This window comes from Eurypyga helias, unplaced genomic scaffold (assembly GCF_000690775.1).
Source record: "Eurypyga helias isolate BGI_N326 unplaced genomic scaffold, ASM69077v1 scaffold14329, whole genome shotgun sequence".
Taxonomy (NCBI): domain Eukaryota; kingdom Metazoa; phylum Chordata; class Aves; order Eurypygiformes; family Eurypygidae; genus Eurypyga; species Eurypyga helias.
The window spans coordinates 45,248-64,733 of NW_010272850.1; the positions used below are offsets into that span (position 1 = coordinate 45,248).

Sequence of the window (19,486 nt, forward strand, 5' to 3'; positions counted from 1 at the left end):
GTGAGTAATACGTATTTACTCTTAATACCTAACCAGGCTGCAGAGCAATGCAATTGCCCCATAGTCTAATTCATCACCGTCCTTGGATTAATGGGAAAAACTTTCCTGCTTTCCTAGCTTTAACTTGGGTAAAGCAAGTGGCCAAACCCCATTTAGTGTGAGCTCGTATGAGGCTGCTTCGACATCAGCTTAGATCAGCTGAGAATTTGGCCAGTTACACTTACACTGAACACTTTTCCTTTTGCCTCTCTTCATGTCATTTATACGGGGCCTCCGATATTTGACTTGTTATGTCGGTAACGCACTTACTTGTTAAGATCACCATGTTGTCTGTGGGTGAAATTGTCAGCTCTGCGACGTCTTCCTCCTTCTTCACAGGCGAGTAGCGCACCAAGAAACTGCTCAGCACGATGGAAGTTGGCGCGGTCCACGTCACTCTCATGGTATCGGGCCCCACGTTAGTGAAGCGGAGATCGGTGGGAGGAGGCACAGCTACGTAGCAAAGAACAACTAGATCTTAGCTCTCAGATTCATACAAGTTGATCAAAACGTATGTTCAGGGAATCACCAGAGAAGGTACCTCATGCATAACAGACTAATGTGTCAGACCCATGCAAACAGACTTCTAAACTACATTCGGTTCCACTATAGTTAGGAGAAAAATACGTCTGTACTACTGTCAGGCTCCTTTAACCTCTTGGCAGTTCCCGATACTTTAAATATACGCTGTGGGGCTAATTTGAAAACAAGGTAGCAAGTTTCAGTAACGTGCTTCTTGCAGCTGGATTTTGTATCACAGATGCAGAGCCAGGAGAGGTTTAAAGTGGCCATACAGCAGCTTACAGATGGAAAAGTCATCTCATCTAGAATACATACATGCACACACAGGATAGGAGAGGATATATCACTAATTTCCTATGACTCTACTTCTACTTGTGTCGAAGGATTTACAGTCTCAGGATTTTCAAACACAACAGGATTTCATGCAAGAACCACTTTTCAGCTCGTCTTCTGCTCATGCACTAGAGAGACCCTTGACAGTGTGGCATGGCTGTCACTGGCATGTGCTCAGGGAGTGGCGTTTCATCCGCATCCTTTGGGGCGCTGCGGAAAGAGCGGGGTCACCGCTGAAACACACCGCTGGAAGCTCAAAGAGCTATCGAGGCTGGAGGGCATCTGCTGAACTGCTCTGCCCTCTGGCACTCTTACTTTGGGGAATGACAGTTTGGAAGTCTGCTATAGCTCCTGTTGTAAGGCTCTTGATTCAACCCAGATTCCGGAAATCTTAACAGCAGAAGGTGAATGAGCCTGGCAAGTCTGCAGCCACCCGCAGTATTAAATTAGAATTAGCCTCAAATTAGAACACTGAGCAGTGCGTATCCATCCCCGCCAGCCATTCGGAAAAAGGCGTGAGCTGGATCTGTCTGGCTTCCCCCCAGCGAGCGGCTGGATTCCTTTTCGGACAAAGCCCCATCACCCCGCCAGCCAGTGACAGCATGAAACACCGTCCACGTCACAAAACACAGAAGTTGTCAAAATTCACCCGTTTGCTGTGTCAGAGTGGTAGGGGCGCTCTCTCCGCCATTAATGAGTGTGATTACACTGATGTCGTAATCAATGCCCGGCTCCAAGCCTGTGACTGTGTAGTATCCTACCGAGGAGTCCACAAAATCTTCAAAAATAGGGACACTTTCTCCTGCCGCAACTACCGTGATGCGGTACCCAATAATGGTGGAGGCGTTTAACGGGGTCCACCTCAGGCCGATGCTCGAGTCAGTTATGTCAACAAAGCTTAGGTCAGTGAGTTGGGGCACCTCTAATGAGTTAAAGAGCAAACGGGAAAGGCAAAGACATACAGAGGCAAAAGAAAGACAAGGGAGAAAAAAGCAGTGTTCATCACTATTCACATCGACAGAACTTTAGAAGCAATTGCGGTGATATGCAGAAGTTCTCTTGGGGTTTGGGGGAAAAGGGGAGTTTTTTGGTGGTTTTGGGATTTTTTTTTGGTTGGATTTTTTTAGTTTTTATATGGTACCCTTCAACACTGTCTCCAGCTGCCTCCCTGGGCAGACAGAAGCCGAAACCCCGACCCCATGAGACAATGCGCTTCCACTTTAGACCTATAATTTTCAAAAAAGATCTACAAGAGGCACTTAACTTGCAACAAATTTACTTGGAGCAATAGTGAGCCATAAAGACCCATCATTTTCTGATGAAAAATAGAAACAGAAAAGAAATACCCAATCTTTTTTTTTTTCCTTTGCAGGTAGAAAACATAAAATCAAAGTCAGTTAATGTATAAATAAAACAACTCCTCTGAAATAATAGCTGAATGACACTCTAGAATTTTCGTCGTTCAAATAGTAAGTCTCACTTTTATCACTGGGATCACAAAAATACCAGCTTGTGTGAAGGGACTAAACTGGCCTACACCCTCAGATGGTGAGAGCTCCAGGGTGGAACATCCACTGGCCCAACTATTTACACTGGACATGGAAAAAAGGTCTTAAATCCCTGTAATGGTCTGAGGATCTGGCCCAGAATTTCTCATGTTCTACTTACCACTACCTGCTGCAACGTATGTGCTAAAAACAGATGATATGGAACAGTGAGTAATAAAACACGTTCTTAGGAAGATGGCAAATGGTTAAAAATGACCTTTGGATGGTAAGAATTCTCTAATACTTCCCTGTATTCAGAGGTTATGCCCAGCACATGATGTGGCTTGATTTGTTGGCTAAATTGTTCAAAATCTCAGAACTGAGCCACTGAATAAGGATCCTCTTTAATGACTTTCTAGCTATTGCCTAAATTTTTGTATGGCAAACAAGCACGGCTGTGAGTGTTTTCCCTATAGCTATTATTCCTATTAGCAAAGCTGATCATTTCCTGAATGTTAGGACCAACAGAACTGGGCAGGGAGTGGGGAATGTTAGATGCATCTTTAATTGACAATGGCCAAACCCTCAGTTGCTCAAGTCAATAGATCGGTATTGATTGAAGCCACAAGATTTGGCTGTGTAACTGTAGCAGGGCGATCCTGAAATCAGTGGGAGTTAATGGATGCTCCTCCTCGCTCAGGATCAGACACCAATAGGTGAGTCAAAGATGCAGGACGTGTTATCCATTCTGTTGGATCATTACAAGTTAGCTTGAAAAGGAATTATGGGACAGTAATGTTGCAAAAGACTGGCTTCAATAATGATGGTTATGTTCTATAACCACTGTGGTTATGTTCCAGTTCAACGAAAAAACTGATTTTACAGAATAGATGCAAAAAAGATGCCAGTTTTCTGTAAAATCTTTGTTTATCCACATGGAATGCATGTACCATATCACCTTTAAAGAGTGCTAAAAGCCAGAGACATACATTCTTAGCTTTCCCCCACCAGAAGATGGGAAAGGGCTAAAGCTCTTACTGCTTTGATTATGCAGTATCCCAGTATTAGTGCACCCCCAGGGAGCATACAGCACTTCAGTGAAGCATGGAAATTTTAAAGCAGTGTTATAAGAGCAAGCGAACACAGTAGCTGGCATCATTTCAGGGCTGAGCAGAAACAAAAACAAACAAACAAAGCCCTCACAAAGCAAGACGAAATGAAACCATTTGGGGAGATGCACATTAATCTTGCTACTGTGGCTACAAAGGTAGTTTCTGCAGTCACCACAGCATGTAACGCGAGGTGGCACACATCACTCTGTGTCCCAGAAGTGCTACACTGACAGACCTTTCAATCTTGGCTTTCCTCTCAGTTGCGCTGAAGCGGTCTTCTGCCACTATTGCTGCCAAAATTTCTCCTGTGCTCGCTTCCCGCTCATATCTCTCTTCACCTACTTTCTATTCCCACCAGCTGTGCTCCAGATGCTGGGGCACTGCGGGACCGAGTTAAGTCTCTGTTGCTCTCCAGCTCAGTGTACTGACACAAGAGATCCATCTCTTTACCACCACCCTGTTGACAGACAACATAGGCTCCCCATGCAGAGAAGCACACGCGTACAAAAACTGCTCTGTCACAGGTTGGTACATGGCTATTCCGCACCTGGAGGCTAAATATGAAATCTAAGCCCTCTGCCATCAGACCAATAAGAGTTCTGCAATGCAGAGCGCTCGGGCTCAGCAATTTGAGTTGCTAAAACTGCTGCTCATCCTGCCATTACCTTGCGTGATGGTTTCAGAGATGGGGATGCTCTCCTGGTTGTCCTTGACTGAGTAAACGCTGACATTGTACTCCACACCAGGGTTTAGGTTTTCAAAGGTGCAGGTGGTCTGATCTGCACCTACTACTTCCTCCAAGGTAGAGCCCTGCTGCCCGTTGGTCGGAGCTGTGGTCACTCGGTACCCACTGATGCCTGTAAGACAGAGGTACCAGTAATGTCACACTGTAATGATTTACTCCAGGTCTCTGCATGAACAACAGAAGCAAACATTACATTTTACAAGTGATTTTGCTACCCTGAGTCCAGCAGGCAAAAGGCTCTTTGTCAAGCACCCCAAAATGAGCTTCCCAGGAGGTAGCCATGCCCCTCTCAGCTTCAGTTCCCTTTGAGACCTCACCAAATGAAAAATCTCATGATTTTGGAAAAGATAGATACATCTATTGATTGAGAGTGGGGTTTTCAAAAGCTTTCAATCCTTGTTTTACAGAAATCAATCAGCTACTGATGGAGAAGAGTTCATCCGAACCCTTTCAGAAGTTCCATGTTCACTCTCAGTGACATGAACTCATTCTTCAGCGCCAGAAATCTTCTGGTCCATTTTGTTTTCCATCCTTTGGAATTTTTTTAAACCATTGGGAATATTTGAAGAAATCCTTCAGATCCCTGAACCAGCTGAAATATTACAACACATTCATACTCCAAAATAGCTTTTTACATGGAATGTAAATCATGAAGAGTCCTGTGGCAACCTATACTTAACTGTGAATTATATCCTCGAATACATCTAGAAATATGTACATTTTTCCTCAAATAACTCAACAGCAAGTTTTCTATCAAAGTCTCTTTAATGAACTGCAAGGCACCGCAGAACAAACGTTGGCGTTCTGCTACAACAGGAGGTTTGAGCATAGTGTGAGCTCACATAGTTACCTGGAGTTGTGCTTCTATCCCAAGAGACTACCAGGATCCCAGTATCAGGATTGGGCTCCAGGCGCAGGTTGGTTGGTGGAGACAGTGCTGCAAGCATTCAGACAAGAGGGTCATTTATGGCACTGGGAATCATGCCAGCTCCCTCAGCATCCATCCTCCCCAGACTGCATCCTCACTCTTTAGAATTAGATAAGATGAGCTAGTGCTGCTGTCAGCTCTGTATCAAAAAGACAGACACCTTCCAGCCCACAGCGGGAGGAAAAGACTAGAACCGACACCCAGAAGACACCCAGTCATCTGGGGAGCACAGGGGAAGCAAGTGGAAGAAGGCAGAGTGTTGGAAAAGCAAACGTGTCGTACGTGTAGTGACTCTCCTGATGATGGGAGTCTCTCTCTCCTGCCCGTCCATCAGGACTGTGAGGCTGTAGGTGTACTCCACTCCAGGGGTCAGGCCAGAAATCACAATGCTGCCAGAATCGGAGATGACTTCCCGGGGAGCCTCTCCACCTTGGCTTGGGCGCACACCCAGCTGCAGAGAAGCAACAAAGTTTGCTTTTCAGTCTCAAATAGTCCCATTCCAGGTAACTATCAGCACCCACCCCTAGCTGACACCAGTGCCACGGGGCTGTATGCCGCACGCCAGCTGTTAATCCTGTAACTTGTGTTTAGCTGTCCCACTGGTGAACTTGACCTGAAGTCCAGAGGACATGCTTGCGCTGACCTCTGACCCAGAGCTGCCTATCAGCAGCATGCCTTTTGCACCTCTTCCCTTTGTGCTACTATCTTCACTGCAGCCCATAGCAACCAGCTTGAATCACAGAATGGTTTGGGTTGGAAGGGACCTTAAAGACCATCCAGTTCCAACCCCCCTGCCATGGGCAGGGACACCTTCCACTAGACCAAGTTGCTCCAAGCCTCATCCAGCCTGGCCTTGCACACTTCCAGGGATGGGGAATCCACAGCTTCTCTGGGCAACCTGCTCCAGTGCCTCACCACCCTCTCCAGGAAGAATTTCTTCCTGATATCCAATCTAAACCTCCCCACTTCCAATTTAAACCTGTTACCCCTTGTTCTGTCACTACAGGCCCTTGTAAAAAGTCCCCCCCAGCTTCCTTGTAGGCCCCTTCAGGCACAGGAAGATGCTATAAGGTCTCCCCAGAGCCTTTTCTTCTCCAGGCTGAGTCCCGCAGTCGGCCCCCGTAGCAGGGGGGCTCCAGCCCTTGGAGCATCCTCATGGCCCTCCTCCGGACTCGCTCCAACCAGTCTATATCCTTCTGATGTTGAGGGCTCCACAGTTGGACGCAGCACTCCAGGTGGGGTCTCACAAGAGCAGAGTACAGGGGGAGAATCCCTTCCCTCAACCTGCTGGCCACACTAATCTGTCCTCCTTATCACAATGAAGCAAGAGACAAAAGAAACACAGGAGTTCAGTTTCTCCTACCTTAAAACCAATCCTCGGGGCAGGTGTCCAGGTGATGACAATAGAAGTCTCGGTCACTTCCGTGTTAAAAGGAGGAACAGAGCCAACGGGCTGATCTGTGAAGTGAATGGACAGAGTTGAAGTCTAGCTGCTGTGATGGCACCAAACAGAAAACCTGAGCTGTAGCAGTCCAAATAACAAGAGGTATGTCATCAGCGCTGAACTATGTCACTTTTGAAAATCCAGTAATTTGGGAGGGATCTGACAGATGACTTCTGTCTGCTGCTGGGCTTGGTAGATAGAGTATGCAAGTGGTCTAACCACTGCTAGTGCTTTTGTTCCTGAGAAAACAAAAATACTGAGCTGTGCCTTGTGAGTCCTCTATACATCCAACCCCAAGAATTTGGGGAATATTGGTTTTGGCACGATGCCTAAAGTTCCTCAAAACCCAGCTTCTTTTCTTTCACCCACCATATGCCATTTGATCGGCAGAACCCCTACACCCTTGCCTGTCATCCAGCTGTCCCAACTGGGACTATCTCAACCCTCACCACCATCTCCATCCCTTCTGAAGTCAGCAGAGTTAAAGGGAGCTCAAAGTCAAACTGAGCAATCTGGTCTCATTGAGATCTGTCAGGAGCATCACTCAGAAGCCAAAGCTTTTGTGTACCCCAGAATCAGTCCAAATAACTCCACTGTGTTGAGTCTGAACTGACCTCGTTATCAATGAAAAGACTGGGTCTATTAAGCTGTGGTCTTAAACTGGACTGGTTTCATGCAGAGAAGACAGAATTTGAAGGCAATATTCATCTAAGATATCCAGTCATATGCTAATTGAGAAATATTTATAGATAAGGCTGTCTGTCAGCAAAAAGCACCTTGCCAAGGTCAACAGTGTTACCCTGATTAAAAGTTTGAACCCTTATTTTAATTTCACATTGTTCTAAAACAAACCGCATTCTCTTTTCAACAGAGGATGTGGTTCTGGGCTTGGATGGCTTTGCATTTTGTTAGTTTATATGACTACTTCATCATTATTTAAACAGTGAATCTATTTGTCCTTTCTAGAAGTATGTGTGGGTTCTTACGGAACTCCCTTTCCTCCCAAAATTTGATTCATATTTCTTCCAGGCCAGCAGCACAAGCATACATGACTGAAATTTAAAAAAAACGTAAATTAAATAAAAGAAAAGAAGGATAGAATGCAATGTTTGTGTCTAAGGCAGTTGAGCTGCCTTAGATGGTATGGTGGGGCTTGAGAAATGACTGCCTTCAGCTTTATACAAATGACAGACTAATTATTCGTTGCCCATTTTAAGGGAGCTGTTTGCTTTCCTTGATTTGTCATGCCAAAACCAACGATCAAGTAAAATTACTTTTGCATTCAGTTAAGCAAAAACTGAGGTGCCAATAGTAAGTTTTCTCTTTTGTTTTCCATCACCAAAAAAGCTGAAATATATTTTACTAAAAGCTTTTTGATGCAAATAAAGCTCCTTTTCCTGCCAAATAATTCAGAAAGAAGAACAAGGAATACTTCTCCAGCAGTTCTGCTGGAATGCTACTTCAAAAGGCTTCTTCTGTAAACCAGTTCACAACAGCCACTTTTCAGCACAAGTTTTGAAGAAAGGCCAGGGTGTTAGGGAAGGAATAATGGGAATATGTGCCTATTATACTTACAAGTTGTGAAGACTCCCGTCTCTCTGGTGCTTTGCAAGTCATCTTTGACTGCCACAAGGTACACGGTGTACTCGGTGCCAGGCTGCAAGTTCCTGAGGAGGTACTTGGTGGCAGAAGGTCCCACATTGTAGTTCCTTGGCTGACCTCCTCTTGTGGGACCTGCAGTCAGCCGGTATCCTGTGATCACAGCACGGGGCCGCGTCCACAACACTAACACAGAATGCTCCGTGGTATTGAGGAATCTCAGGTTGGTGGGGGCATCGAGCTCTGGGGAAGAAAAAGCATGACATGATTCAATTTTCCATCTGAATCAACTTCATCCCTACTTCCAAAGTATGTCCGTTACCATGCAAAAAACATGGGTATGCAATAAGGTGGTTCTCACTTAGGGCAGCAGTAGGGAAGAGAGAAGGTGGGAACCATGGGAGAGCTGGAAATAGAAGTGAAATAACAATATCCATGCCTCAATGCCATCCTGTAATAGGCTGTGCTGATTTGGGTCGCTGCCATACATGCCCATCCCATGGGGAATTCAGGCTAACGGCTGAGGCGAGACAGATGAACCCAACCACGCTGAGGAATTTCAATAGTTTCTCATGAATGCTGAGCATTTTTTAAAAAATCAGCTCAGATCAGACTTGTCAGCAAAAGCATGGAAACCTAACTTTAGCCCTTTTTCATTAAAAAGATTTATTCTTTTTAAATCGTTGCCCAGTCCTCTAAAATCCCTTCCCAAAACAAAACACCCCCCTTTGGTCATTTTAATGTAAAAATAAATAACAGACAGCGACTTTCTGCAGAAAACGAGTTCCTAGATCTACTTAAAAATAATCGCACTGTGGAACGCACTATACAACAATTCTAAGCATGCTCATCTCTCCCGTGGGACTCGTGCAACAGCTCTTATCAGGCTTCCTCCCCTCTTAATCACTGCCCCTGGGAAGCTGCTGCAACTGATAACCCAGACAACTACATCAACAAGAGGCTGAAGCAAGACAGCTCCTTCGGCAGCACAGAGCCCAGAGAAAGGTGGAGATGTCACTACCTTTGGCCAAGATGAGGCTCAGAGTGGGGGAGCCACTGAAGCAATTCACCCCCACAGCAGGCAGGGTAGCACCCGCTGCAGCGAAGAGTTTATAGCAGGTATGTGGCAGGTCTTCTCTCCTTTTCTAGGTCCCAACCACATGGTGAAATTCAGAGCAGTGAGGAGAGGTATCACCATCTTTTTTTGATGGCAAATGCTATTTTCTCCCCCTGAGTAAATAACATTTTTGTAATAAAAACTAATGTTTTCATCGCTCTCCCAGTGATTCAGTGGGAAGCAGTTTGTGTCCTTTTTGTTTTCTCCCTTCTTGAGGAGGGATGGAAAAGGAAGCCAGGACTTCCTTCTTCCACCACTTGAAAAGATGGGGGAGAGAGTCCTAAAAGACAAAGGATGAGCGTGACCCTCCTTAGGCACACCTCCAACCCACAGGCTGAGAATCAGCTTTATCTCTTCTTGATACTTAGATCTGTGCTAAGTCTCGTCTGACAAGGATTGTATCTTCCTCCAATTTGTAGCCTACAGACAGTTCCTTTCTGCACAATGTAATTTGCCAGCCCTATGAGGCTTTTATCACTTCCTCTCCCCATACTAAAGGAAAAAGGGGAAGATTAAAAAGCCACACACATACTCGGAGTTTATTTGTAGACTGCTTTTTAACGGAAGGCCAAGGAGAGAATCGCATTTACACCGTGGGAAGAGACTTTTGCTGCAGGGTTTTCCTTGGGAACTCAGAATGATTTCTGTTTCCCAGGACTTTCGATTACAGGATGCAATTTATGTGAATACTTTCTGAAATGTGGTTTAGGCAAAGCAGTTAAGCGGATGATCACAGCCGATGGAAAACGATTCCAGATATTTGTAACTAGCCCTGTGCTGTCTGAATCACATGTCTATGCTCCTATGTACACTTCTGCGTGCGGACTTTCAGAGGGGCTCTACACCTAGCCACGGCTCCTGAAAACAGCCACAAAATCTTACAGATCTAAGGAGGAACTGAACTCTTCTTGGTCTCAATGCTTCCGAGAGAGTTCAGACTCCTAAGTCACATCTCTGCTTTTGAAAACCACATTTGAAAGAGGAGGGAGGGTGTTGACACCAGCTGTTGCACTCAGATCAGATACCCAAGTCAAAGGACAAACAGAAGGATCTCATTCTCCCTGCATCGTCAAGGGAGATGGCAAGAGGGAGAGGCACTATTCATGCCTCCTAGCTTTCGGGGTGTAAGTAAACAGTACTTCTCAAACAGCAAGGCTATATTCACAGATTATCCCACTTCCTTTCCTTCCTTCTCCTCTTTGTAAGAGTTGGGCTGGATTCTCAAAAGTTGCTGTCATTTACTGAAAGTATCAGAACAGCAGCAGATGTGCACAGCTGGATTTTGGTCCTCTGAATAACCTGACCCAGTCAAAGAAGACCACAAACACCAAGTCACCCTTCTATTGCCCAGTAAACTGTTCAAATAAACCACATCCAGTTCTGTCTGGATCAAAAATGGAGATAACCACTCAAACCCATGCTAAATTCCTCCTCTTCCATCTGAAAGCCTCCAAGTTGCCCAGCCACTGCCCCTCTCTTCTCTGCACTTCTGCAGAGCAAAAAGCAGTGCCCGGCAGACTGCGTAGTTCACATCTTGTCTTACACTGGCGATGCGTTACACTGCTACTAGATCATTAGCAATCAGGTTCTGAGATATCCTGCATGACCCTTCCTGAAAAATATATGCTCCCTGTAGCTTTTCTCAACAGCCCGTTGAGGTCACAGCAAACCAGTTTCCCAGGTTTTGCTGGGATGACAGTGAAGCTTCTGGGGTGGCAGCCTGTGGAAAGCCAGGCCTGACCTGGCAAAGCTGAAGCGCAGTCCTTTTAATGACAAGGCCTGTCCTTACATGTGCACGCAGAACTCCTGCGGCCGACAGTGGAGCCAAGTAGGTATGTAGCTGTCAGAAAGGAGAGAGGGGTTTTCAGAGCAATCTCAGCAAGGATTCTAAGTCATGCTGAGATCTGCCCTAAGGTATCCTCAAAAGAAGTATCGCAGGCTGCGATCTGAGCTGTAGGAGAACTGCAGGGCCCATCAATTCTCGGTCAGTAATAAAAAAGTTGAATTCCAGCCATACGAAATTGTTTTAAAGTGCCATGAGAGTTAAACTCCCATTGGAAAGCCCTGGAGGAGGATAAATCTGCTGAAGAGATCATTGTTTGAGTGAATGAATTCCCAGCCCTGTCATCCTCGTTATGGGATACCTCCTGGGTTGTAACTGTTGCACTTTAAGTGCTCTGTTTATACATTTCTCTAAGCGACAAAGAAATGTGCACTTCAAAAGGTTGAAAAAGGCATGAAGGAAAGACACTTACTGGTGGTTTGCTCTCCAGTCAAAGGTTTGCTCTCCCTGCCTTGGCTCACGGCAAAGATCTTAAAGAGATAGGTTGTTCCTGGGAGCAGGTCAACAACTTCAGCAAAAGAGCTCCTGGTGATTGGAAGTCTCTGGCCGTGTTGGCCAGGGCGATTGACAGGGATCACTTCCACTCGATAGCCAGATACTTGGCTCTGCGGTGGGGTCCACATGATGGTGATCTTGATATCAGAAACCTCCACAAACTGCAGATCCTTGGGTGAAGGAACTTCATCTGAAAGCAGAGCAACAGAACACTGTTAGTCCCCAGCAATCAGCAGGAGAAGCTATAGGTTTACAGGAAAGAAAAAAGTGAATTCTGTTTGAACAGCTCAAGAATATTTGCCACATTAAAAATGTCATGGTAGCCTTACCTGATACACACATTCCCAGACAATATTCAAGCAGACTACATTGCAAAATATAACTACATAGCTTTAAGTATTTTAAGTCTTCGGTCATAGGAAGTATCTTGCAGTCACAGAAAAAGAGTTTAAAGTCCAGATGTAATTATGTTACAGAACTTTTAAGTATATGCAAAACCAAAAACCTGGGGGAGGGGGAAATACTCCAGGGTTTGGAAACAGGAACGTCCTTTTAAAATTAAAAGAGAGGGTTTTCAAAACCCATGGCATGTTCTCAATGTCTATGATTAACTTAAAATTCATCTTTTATAATTAAACAAGTACAGGGGCTGATCTGGCCTTACTGTAGTCAAAGACAAAACCCAGTTTTTCCCTCTGTGTTGGTCCGCAGTCATGCACCCTTGAATTCCTACGTTCATATTAAATTTCTTCAGATTAGGACTGGTGCTGCCCTAAGGTTAACCAATGCACATTTTTGAAGATACAGATGCCAAACCGTAAAATCATTGAGCCGAGTTCATTCTTGGTAAATTCCCATTTGCAAACACGTGCTTGCAACTTGCAGGACCATCAAATTCCACCGCTACCACATCAGATCCCAATTCTTTCCCTGTCCTTTCTTTTGGTTTGGCTATTCAGACAAACTGGCTACTTAAAGAACCATGAAACCAGTAGTTCTTTTAAATTGTGGGTGTCTGAAATTTAGATCATATGGTGTTACTTTGGCACATCAGTCAATGCTGAGCAATCTTCCATCCCCACTGACTGCAGTGGAAAATAATGGTTAGGACTGGAAAGGAGAGGGAGAAGTCAGGTGAACGATTTGGATTTGTGTTGCGGTGTCTGAGTACATAACCTTAAACATCTGCAGGCCAAGTACTGAGGCAAAATGATTTACCAGGCTCTTAAGAAGATCTCTTAGCAGAATCCCCTTAAGACAACCTAGGAAACTCTGATCTCTTTTCCGTAGACACAATGCAAGACCAACCTTCTGACCTGCCTGCAGTCTGATCCCAAGGAATTACAACCCTACTAATGCAGAGCGGTGGCTTGACTGTGTATATTCATGAGCGAGTATGACTTTACTGTAGAAATTCAATACCAGTGACATTTGCAATTAAAAAACACAACGACGATGACAAAACCCAGAACTGAGTCCATTTAAGGATTCGCTCAGCTAGAGGAATGTAAACCTGCATTGTCATTTGGCTCTACATACCAACAGAAAACTCTGTGACTGTTATCGGGAACATGCTGACTGTACCTGTGCGTGGGACGCCTGTGGTTTCCTGTTGGATGAAGACGGGAGTACTCTCCTGATTTTCTTCCACTGCGTAGATGCTGATGTTATACTGAACACCCGGCATCAAGTCACTGAGTGTGACAGAGGTAGCGGTGTCAGGCAGGTTGAGCTCTGTGCTGCTGCCTTCCACGGAGGGCGTGTAGATAATTCTGTAGCCTAAAGTAAGAGAGACATATATACAGTCCTTCGCCACAGTCAGCAAGGCAGCAGAAGGAATGCTGGAAATGAGAACTAAACTGATCTCCCCACTGAGGTTTCACAAAAATAGTCCTGAACTTCAGTGGGACCTGTGGCTTGCCTATGCTCACATCCCATCTACAGAGCACACACTCGTGATGCCTTACAAAGCATAACTCGTCCTGGATCAGAGTATTTCTGGGCTCTGACATGTGGATTTAGGGTCTATACAGTTCCCATGCTTGTTATGGAATGATCTGGATGACTGATACAAAGAGAAAGTCATGAGGCTTGTTTAACACAAATCCAGAAGGAATTGTTATGCATCCAGCGCCCTGAATTGCTTGGTTTAGACAGTAAAACCAAGCAAATGCTAAACTGCCCACATGCTTTCCAGCTGGTCTTTCAGACTGGGCAGAATCATGCACCAGCCCTCTGTCCCAGTTTCCTTTCCTTCATTTCCTTTTTTATGCCGATTTCAGATTCTACCAACAGTGCAAAATAGGAGCACTCCAAGCAGACAAACCTGTGATTGGAGCCTGTGGTCTGCTCCAGCTAATGACAATTGAAGTGTCATCTACACTTTCCACGGTGTGATCAGGAGGTGCATCAGGAGCTGTTTAAGGGGAATAAACAGAGGAAGACAGCAAGTGTGAGGATAAGAGGTAACACAGGTTTATTGAACAAACAGCAAAGACAGCTCCTGGAGTGCAGCAACACCCACCCACGCATACCTGTAGTCTGTGAAGTGGACAGGATCAGATTCTGCTCTCCTTCTTCAGAGATCTGATAGACATTAACAATGTACTTGCGACCAGGAAGCAAGTCAGGGATATTGACAGAAGTGGCTGTGCTTGGAAGATCTAAAGAAAGCAGGAGAGAAAAAGTTTCCTTAGCAATTCTACCTTCTTGCTTTCTCTCCAAATGAAATAATCAAGACCTCTGTTTTAATCTGGGCTGAATCATTCTTCCTGCAATAAAAAAGAAATTGTTTTGCAGTGTGTCTTCAGTCCACATCAGAAAAGTCAGGACAGGTCTGCTTGCTGAGCGTGGAGACAACACCTGGGACAGCAAGGCTTGATGTGTGATACGGCACAGCAACTAGAGCAGCAGCCCCCTGCACACTGCGGGCACTCAGCCAGCGCAGCTACCCGAGGACTCCTTCCGTACCCTGTTGGATTTGCAATACAGTGCTATATGGGAAAAAGTTCACATGGATAGGTTATGTGGAAAGACTGACTCATCAGTGGAGAAGAACGACATTATGAGTGCTGGTGAACTTTTCTTCCCGGTCCCTTCCCCGAGATGTCCACCTACGTGCCAGATGCAGGAAAATTCCCCATGAAGCAGCTCCTCGCTGGCCAGACTGAAGCCAAGCACCTTAAGGGAAATTGGGAATTGCCTTTCAATTTGCCTGTAAACCTCTGTCTGTAGACAGATGAGCTCAAGAGCTGCTTCACGACACAGCTCAGCTGTCTGGGCAGCCAGTATCCAGACAAGAAAGGTGGTGACAGTGATGGCAGTCCCACTGTAAGCCTCTTGGGCTCATGAATCCAAGCCTGTGAGTTCAGGGGAGCAACAGGGAGAATTATTAGGTCAGAGGATTACTGGTCTTCTTCTCATGTTATTTTTCTGTCGTAGTCATGTCCAAATCGCTATTATACCCTCAAATCCTTCTGAGACTATTGCCATTACCATTGTTAAGACAGGAAATTAGGAAAAAGAAGCTCAGCTGAAATTATGTGTGGTGACACAGGCTCTACAGTAGATGCTGGAAAAGTGGATTCAATTCCTAGGTCTGAGACCAGTGCCTTTAACCAGCTGCCTGGCTTGGCTAATTTGTCACATCATCGAAGATGAATAAGGTCTGATCCAAACAAAACAGTCAGAGCGGACTGAAACGGGCATAAACAAAGGTATAACACAGGAAATTAGCCAGGCAGCAGGTTCAAAAAAAGATTTGGTTCTCTTCTCATCTGCACCGCTGCTCACTTCAGGATGCTGTGGAAGCTAGTAAATTTACATGATTTCAAAATGCACATGATGGACAAATTCATGCAGCTGAAAAGAATAAGTATCTATCCACAGGTATTACAAATCCACCACCCCTGGCTCAGGGATTTTTCCTCTGCAGGATCCTGGGACAGTATTCTGAGGGGCTATTGCTCTGTCCTTGCCTTGTTCTCATACTCTTCCTTGGACAAGAACTTCTGACCGTTTATGAAGAAAGGACAATGAACTTAGTGAGCTTTTAATCTGAGCTAGCCCTGCCACTCTCATATCCTAATCAAATCATACTGAAAGATATCACCATTTACACTAGCTGCAGTGATTGTCACAGAAAACAGCGATGTACTGTTAGCAATGCTTTTGTCCAGTAGACTTAAATATTGTCTCACCAAGATACTGTGGCTCATCACCCTCCTCGCTCAGCTCATACTCAACGCGGAATCCAGAAACCGTGTCAGAAGCAGAAACCCAGGAGACAACAAAACTGTTGGCTGTGATTTCAGTGACTGACTCTGAGGTAGCAACCACGGGAGGAAGAAGAGTTGTCTCTCCTGAAACAGTGTTGCCTACAAAAGAGAAGGAGAGGTTTAATTAACCATCGCTACTTTTGTGTTAACTGGGATGCACGAAAAAGACACAGGTGAAGGAGATGACTGTTCAGCTTACTTGTCACTGCTGTGGTGCTGGTTGTGGTAAAATCAAAGCGGGTGACTTCTTTGTGGCCATACCGCTGAACACTGATGAGCTGTCCTTCGTAGATCACACCAGGCTTCAGGCCTGAGATGGTGTAAGAGTTCTGGTAGCCGGGGATGGTGGCTTCCTTCCACTGCCTTCCCGAGTTTTTCTGCAAGAACAAGGACACCCCAAATAGTGAGAGACCCCTGCCCGCAAGCAGAGGTATCTAGTGACCTAGCCTGCTATATGGCTACCAAGCACTGTGATATTTAAAATAGAGGTGTGACTCGAATGGCTGATGCACAGACAGAGTCAAGTCAAAGGAGATGAGAAAGGCATGCCAGGAAGCAAGGCTAATGACATTATGACATTCTGGGTGACTGTTCTTCAATTTATCCCAGTAAAACTTAATCTACCTTTGAACTTTTTCCTTTAAAGGAGCATTATTTGTAATATATACACTAAACCCATTCCTTTATCAAAAATGCATGAAGGCATGGCTGGAAAATACATATTTGAAGGCTGTTCCACTCTAAGCCATCATCTGAAAACAATGTACAGAAGAGTGCTTCCCTTCTACCCTGCGTTTGAACTCTATGGGAAGCTCTAAAATAATGCTCCATCCTCTGAGGTTTGTACTCCAGTGCTTTAAAGTCCATTTCATTCAGGCCTTGATCCAAGATACACTGAAGTCGGTAAAAAGACTTGAGTGCTTTTAATGGTCTTGGATCAGGGCCTTTATTGTTCTCTTAATAACAGGCAGCATCGAGGTTCTAATGTTCTTAATCATTAAGTGGTCTTCTGTGAAGCTGTACTCGGGGGAACTGTAACACAACTCATCTACGTTGGTTAAGACGAATCATGCCTCAGATATGAAGGAGCCAACAAGCAGTGGTTAACCAGCTTGGGTTTAGACTCTACAGAAGAAGGGGGATTACTGTTTATTTAATCCTGTGCTAGCTGTTTGTTATCTTCATATCCTACTCATTTCTACCTTCTCATTAATAGGATAAAATCTATCCCAGTTGCCTCTGGACATGCACACGTTACTGAAACAGTGTTACTTAGAATGAGGAAGCTTCCACAAGGATTTACATTACTTAAAGTGAAGGAGGATATAAACTTGTCTGCTTACTGCTGGTGCTCTGGTTAATAAGATACTTCATGAACACAGTGACCATAAAGTTTGGGCAGAAAAACATCAAGTGTTTATACAGCACTGGTTGTCTTTGATCCTCAGAGTAACTGTTGACCCCAGCAGGACAAGGACACTGAATTAGCAACTGAAGTTTGCTGAAATTGTGTCAGCTGCTTCTTTCAGGCACCGAAAAGCCAAGAAAAGTATTTTTGATGAAAAATAACGATGAAGGTGGCTCTCACCGGTCTCCAGCGCAGAATGTACTTGGTGATGTGAGATCGTTCAGGAGCATTCCACTGGATGGGGTGGGAGTTTGGCTGATTTGTACTCTCTGTGATGATCACCTGAACAGGCCCAGTTGACCCTGAAAAAAAAAAAAAAAGTATTGTCATTTTTTACATACCAGGGATGCTTTTCTTTTGCCTTTGTTGTGGAGTCATCAAAAAGCAAGAAAATTGTGTGGCTCAAATGCTATTTCTATGCGTAGGAAATAAGTCATATTGTCTTTCTATCTGTAATGTTTCATTGCTCCTTAGGAAACTGATGAGTTAGAATGTGTCCTGGGGGGGAGTGAACACATGTTGCTTGGGTTAGTTTCCTGTGAGTTATCAATGAAACTGAAAACTGAAGCAGTCTAGTACAGTAAAAGCCTGCAAAGCAAAGTTACATTGTTCAAAGAGAGGGAGCTTCTCAGCAACAAGCTGCTTTCATCAATTAATATTGTCTGCACTGAGAGTAGGGAAACAGATGAGAAATGTCTGCCCAATCCAGATCTGATTTTGTGGCACAGTGAGGGCAAATTCCTGATCTGACATTGAATACACTCTGCAAAGAGACATCTTTTACTATTTTGCTACATTTCTTCATCAGTTGATTTGCAACACTGAATTTTCACGACTCTGTGGAGCAACCCACAGGCAGCGAGGCATGTCTTCCACACGCAAACCACACCAGAAAGGCTGATGAAAGTCCTGAGACAAGTCAGACCCATAAAATCATGAACGTACAAGTTCAGCAGTGCTCTAAAGCTTAGGACTACCGATTGCATTTAGCTAGATCAGGCTCAGGTGTATTTTCCTCCACAAAACCTTCTAATAGAGAAGGGAAGGTATTATGATCCCATGGTTCTCCTTTCAGCCCCTCCCAGCCCTGTGGGGGAAGCTTCACTCAACACTCAGCAGCACTGTGCTAGTTCTCAGAAAATCCCAACAGAGAGCAGTCTGAAATCTGCAGGAAATCCCTCCACTCCCAACATCATAATTTAATTTAATTATAATTATAATCTAATTATAATTTATTTGGACAACTATGTAACATATATACCTGCTCCATATTGAACAGGACTTGCAGGCAAATGAACCTGTGCCCACAGGCAGAAAATTTCAAAGCTCACCCCAAACCTACATTCAGAAACATTAGATTTTGTTTATTTACAAGCTTTCAGTCACTCTTGTGTCTAAAGAAGCCTAAAGCCCTGGTCTCCAAGTCTGGAGGCACGCATATTTCACATAGCTCAGGGAAATGTTTGTTTAAGCAGCCTGACAGGAGTCAATGAAGCTCAGCAAGCCCCAGTAACTCAGGTGGAAAAGTCCAAAGAAGGCTTGCTTCCTACTCTTGCCCTCCTTAGTTCACTGCCACCAAGAAAGGTAGTCCCTAGTTCTGTCTGCCAGGTGTCCGATTCCCTTGTCTCTGGCTCACTAGCTGTGTGGCCATGGACAGATATGCAGTGGGTTCACTGACAACAGTGCTGGGTACAGGTCAGGTTCCATAGGGTGCTGTTGCAAAGACCTTCTATATGATGGACATGAAGCACGTCACAAAGAGGTATTCACCTTTTTATGGGGAGCATTCAAGTTGCAACAGACTTCAAAGGGGCTAGTCCCTTTCTACAGCAGGGTCACCTATATTAAAACTCTTTCTGAATGAGCTTCACATTCCCTTTCTTTCCTTGCAGGTCGCTTAGAGGATAAATACACTGCAGGTACTGAGTGGACAGATGCTTCTTAACCTATCTTAATATCAAAGCAGAGAATCAACTCAATATTGAAGCTGCTACATCCAATCTCTACACAGTTATGCTCAGAGATGGGTTGGGGAATAGTCTTCTCCTCCCAATAGGGAAGCCACAAAACAGCCTTAATATTTCACCTTACTCAGATTATGTCAGCGGTAGTTGCAGCCTTAAAGAGCAAAATAGAT

At 44.8% G+C, this 19,486-nt stretch overlaps 1 protein-coding gene across 1 annotated transcript in view; it reads right to left on the reverse strand.

Annotated features, from left to right (window-relative positions):
- The window catches only part of FN1 (fibronectin 1), a gene marked incomplete at its 5' end in the record, with an annotated part of 54,113 nt that overhangs the window by 18,750 nt on the left and 15,877 nt on the right, over positions 1–19,486 (reverse strand). Inside the window, 14 exons of the mRNA XM_010159276.1 lie at positions 310–492; positions 1,544–1,816; positions 4,159–4,350; positions 5,089–5,175; positions 5,449–5,617; positions 6,530–6,624; positions 8,186–8,452; positions 11,582–11,854; positions 13,249–13,443; positions 13,991–14,080; positions 14,199–14,327; positions 15,864–16,040; positions 16,141–16,318; positions 17,530–17,651. Of these exons, the coding sequence (XP_010157578.1) occupies positions 310–492; positions 1,544–1,816; positions 4,159–4,350; positions 5,089–5,175; positions 5,449–5,617; positions 6,530–6,624; positions 8,186–8,452; positions 11,582–11,854; positions 13,249–13,443; positions 13,991–14,080; positions 14,199–14,327; positions 15,864–16,040; positions 16,141–16,318; positions 17,530–17,651 (2,430 nt within the window). The remainder of the gene's footprint in view (positions 1–309; positions 493–1,543; positions 1,817–4,158; positions 4,351–5,088; positions 5,176–5,448; positions 5,618–6,529; positions 6,625–8,185; positions 8,453–11,581; positions 11,855–13,248; positions 13,444–13,990; positions 14,081–14,198; positions 14,328–15,863; positions 16,041–16,140; positions 16,319–17,529; positions 17,652–19,486) is intronic.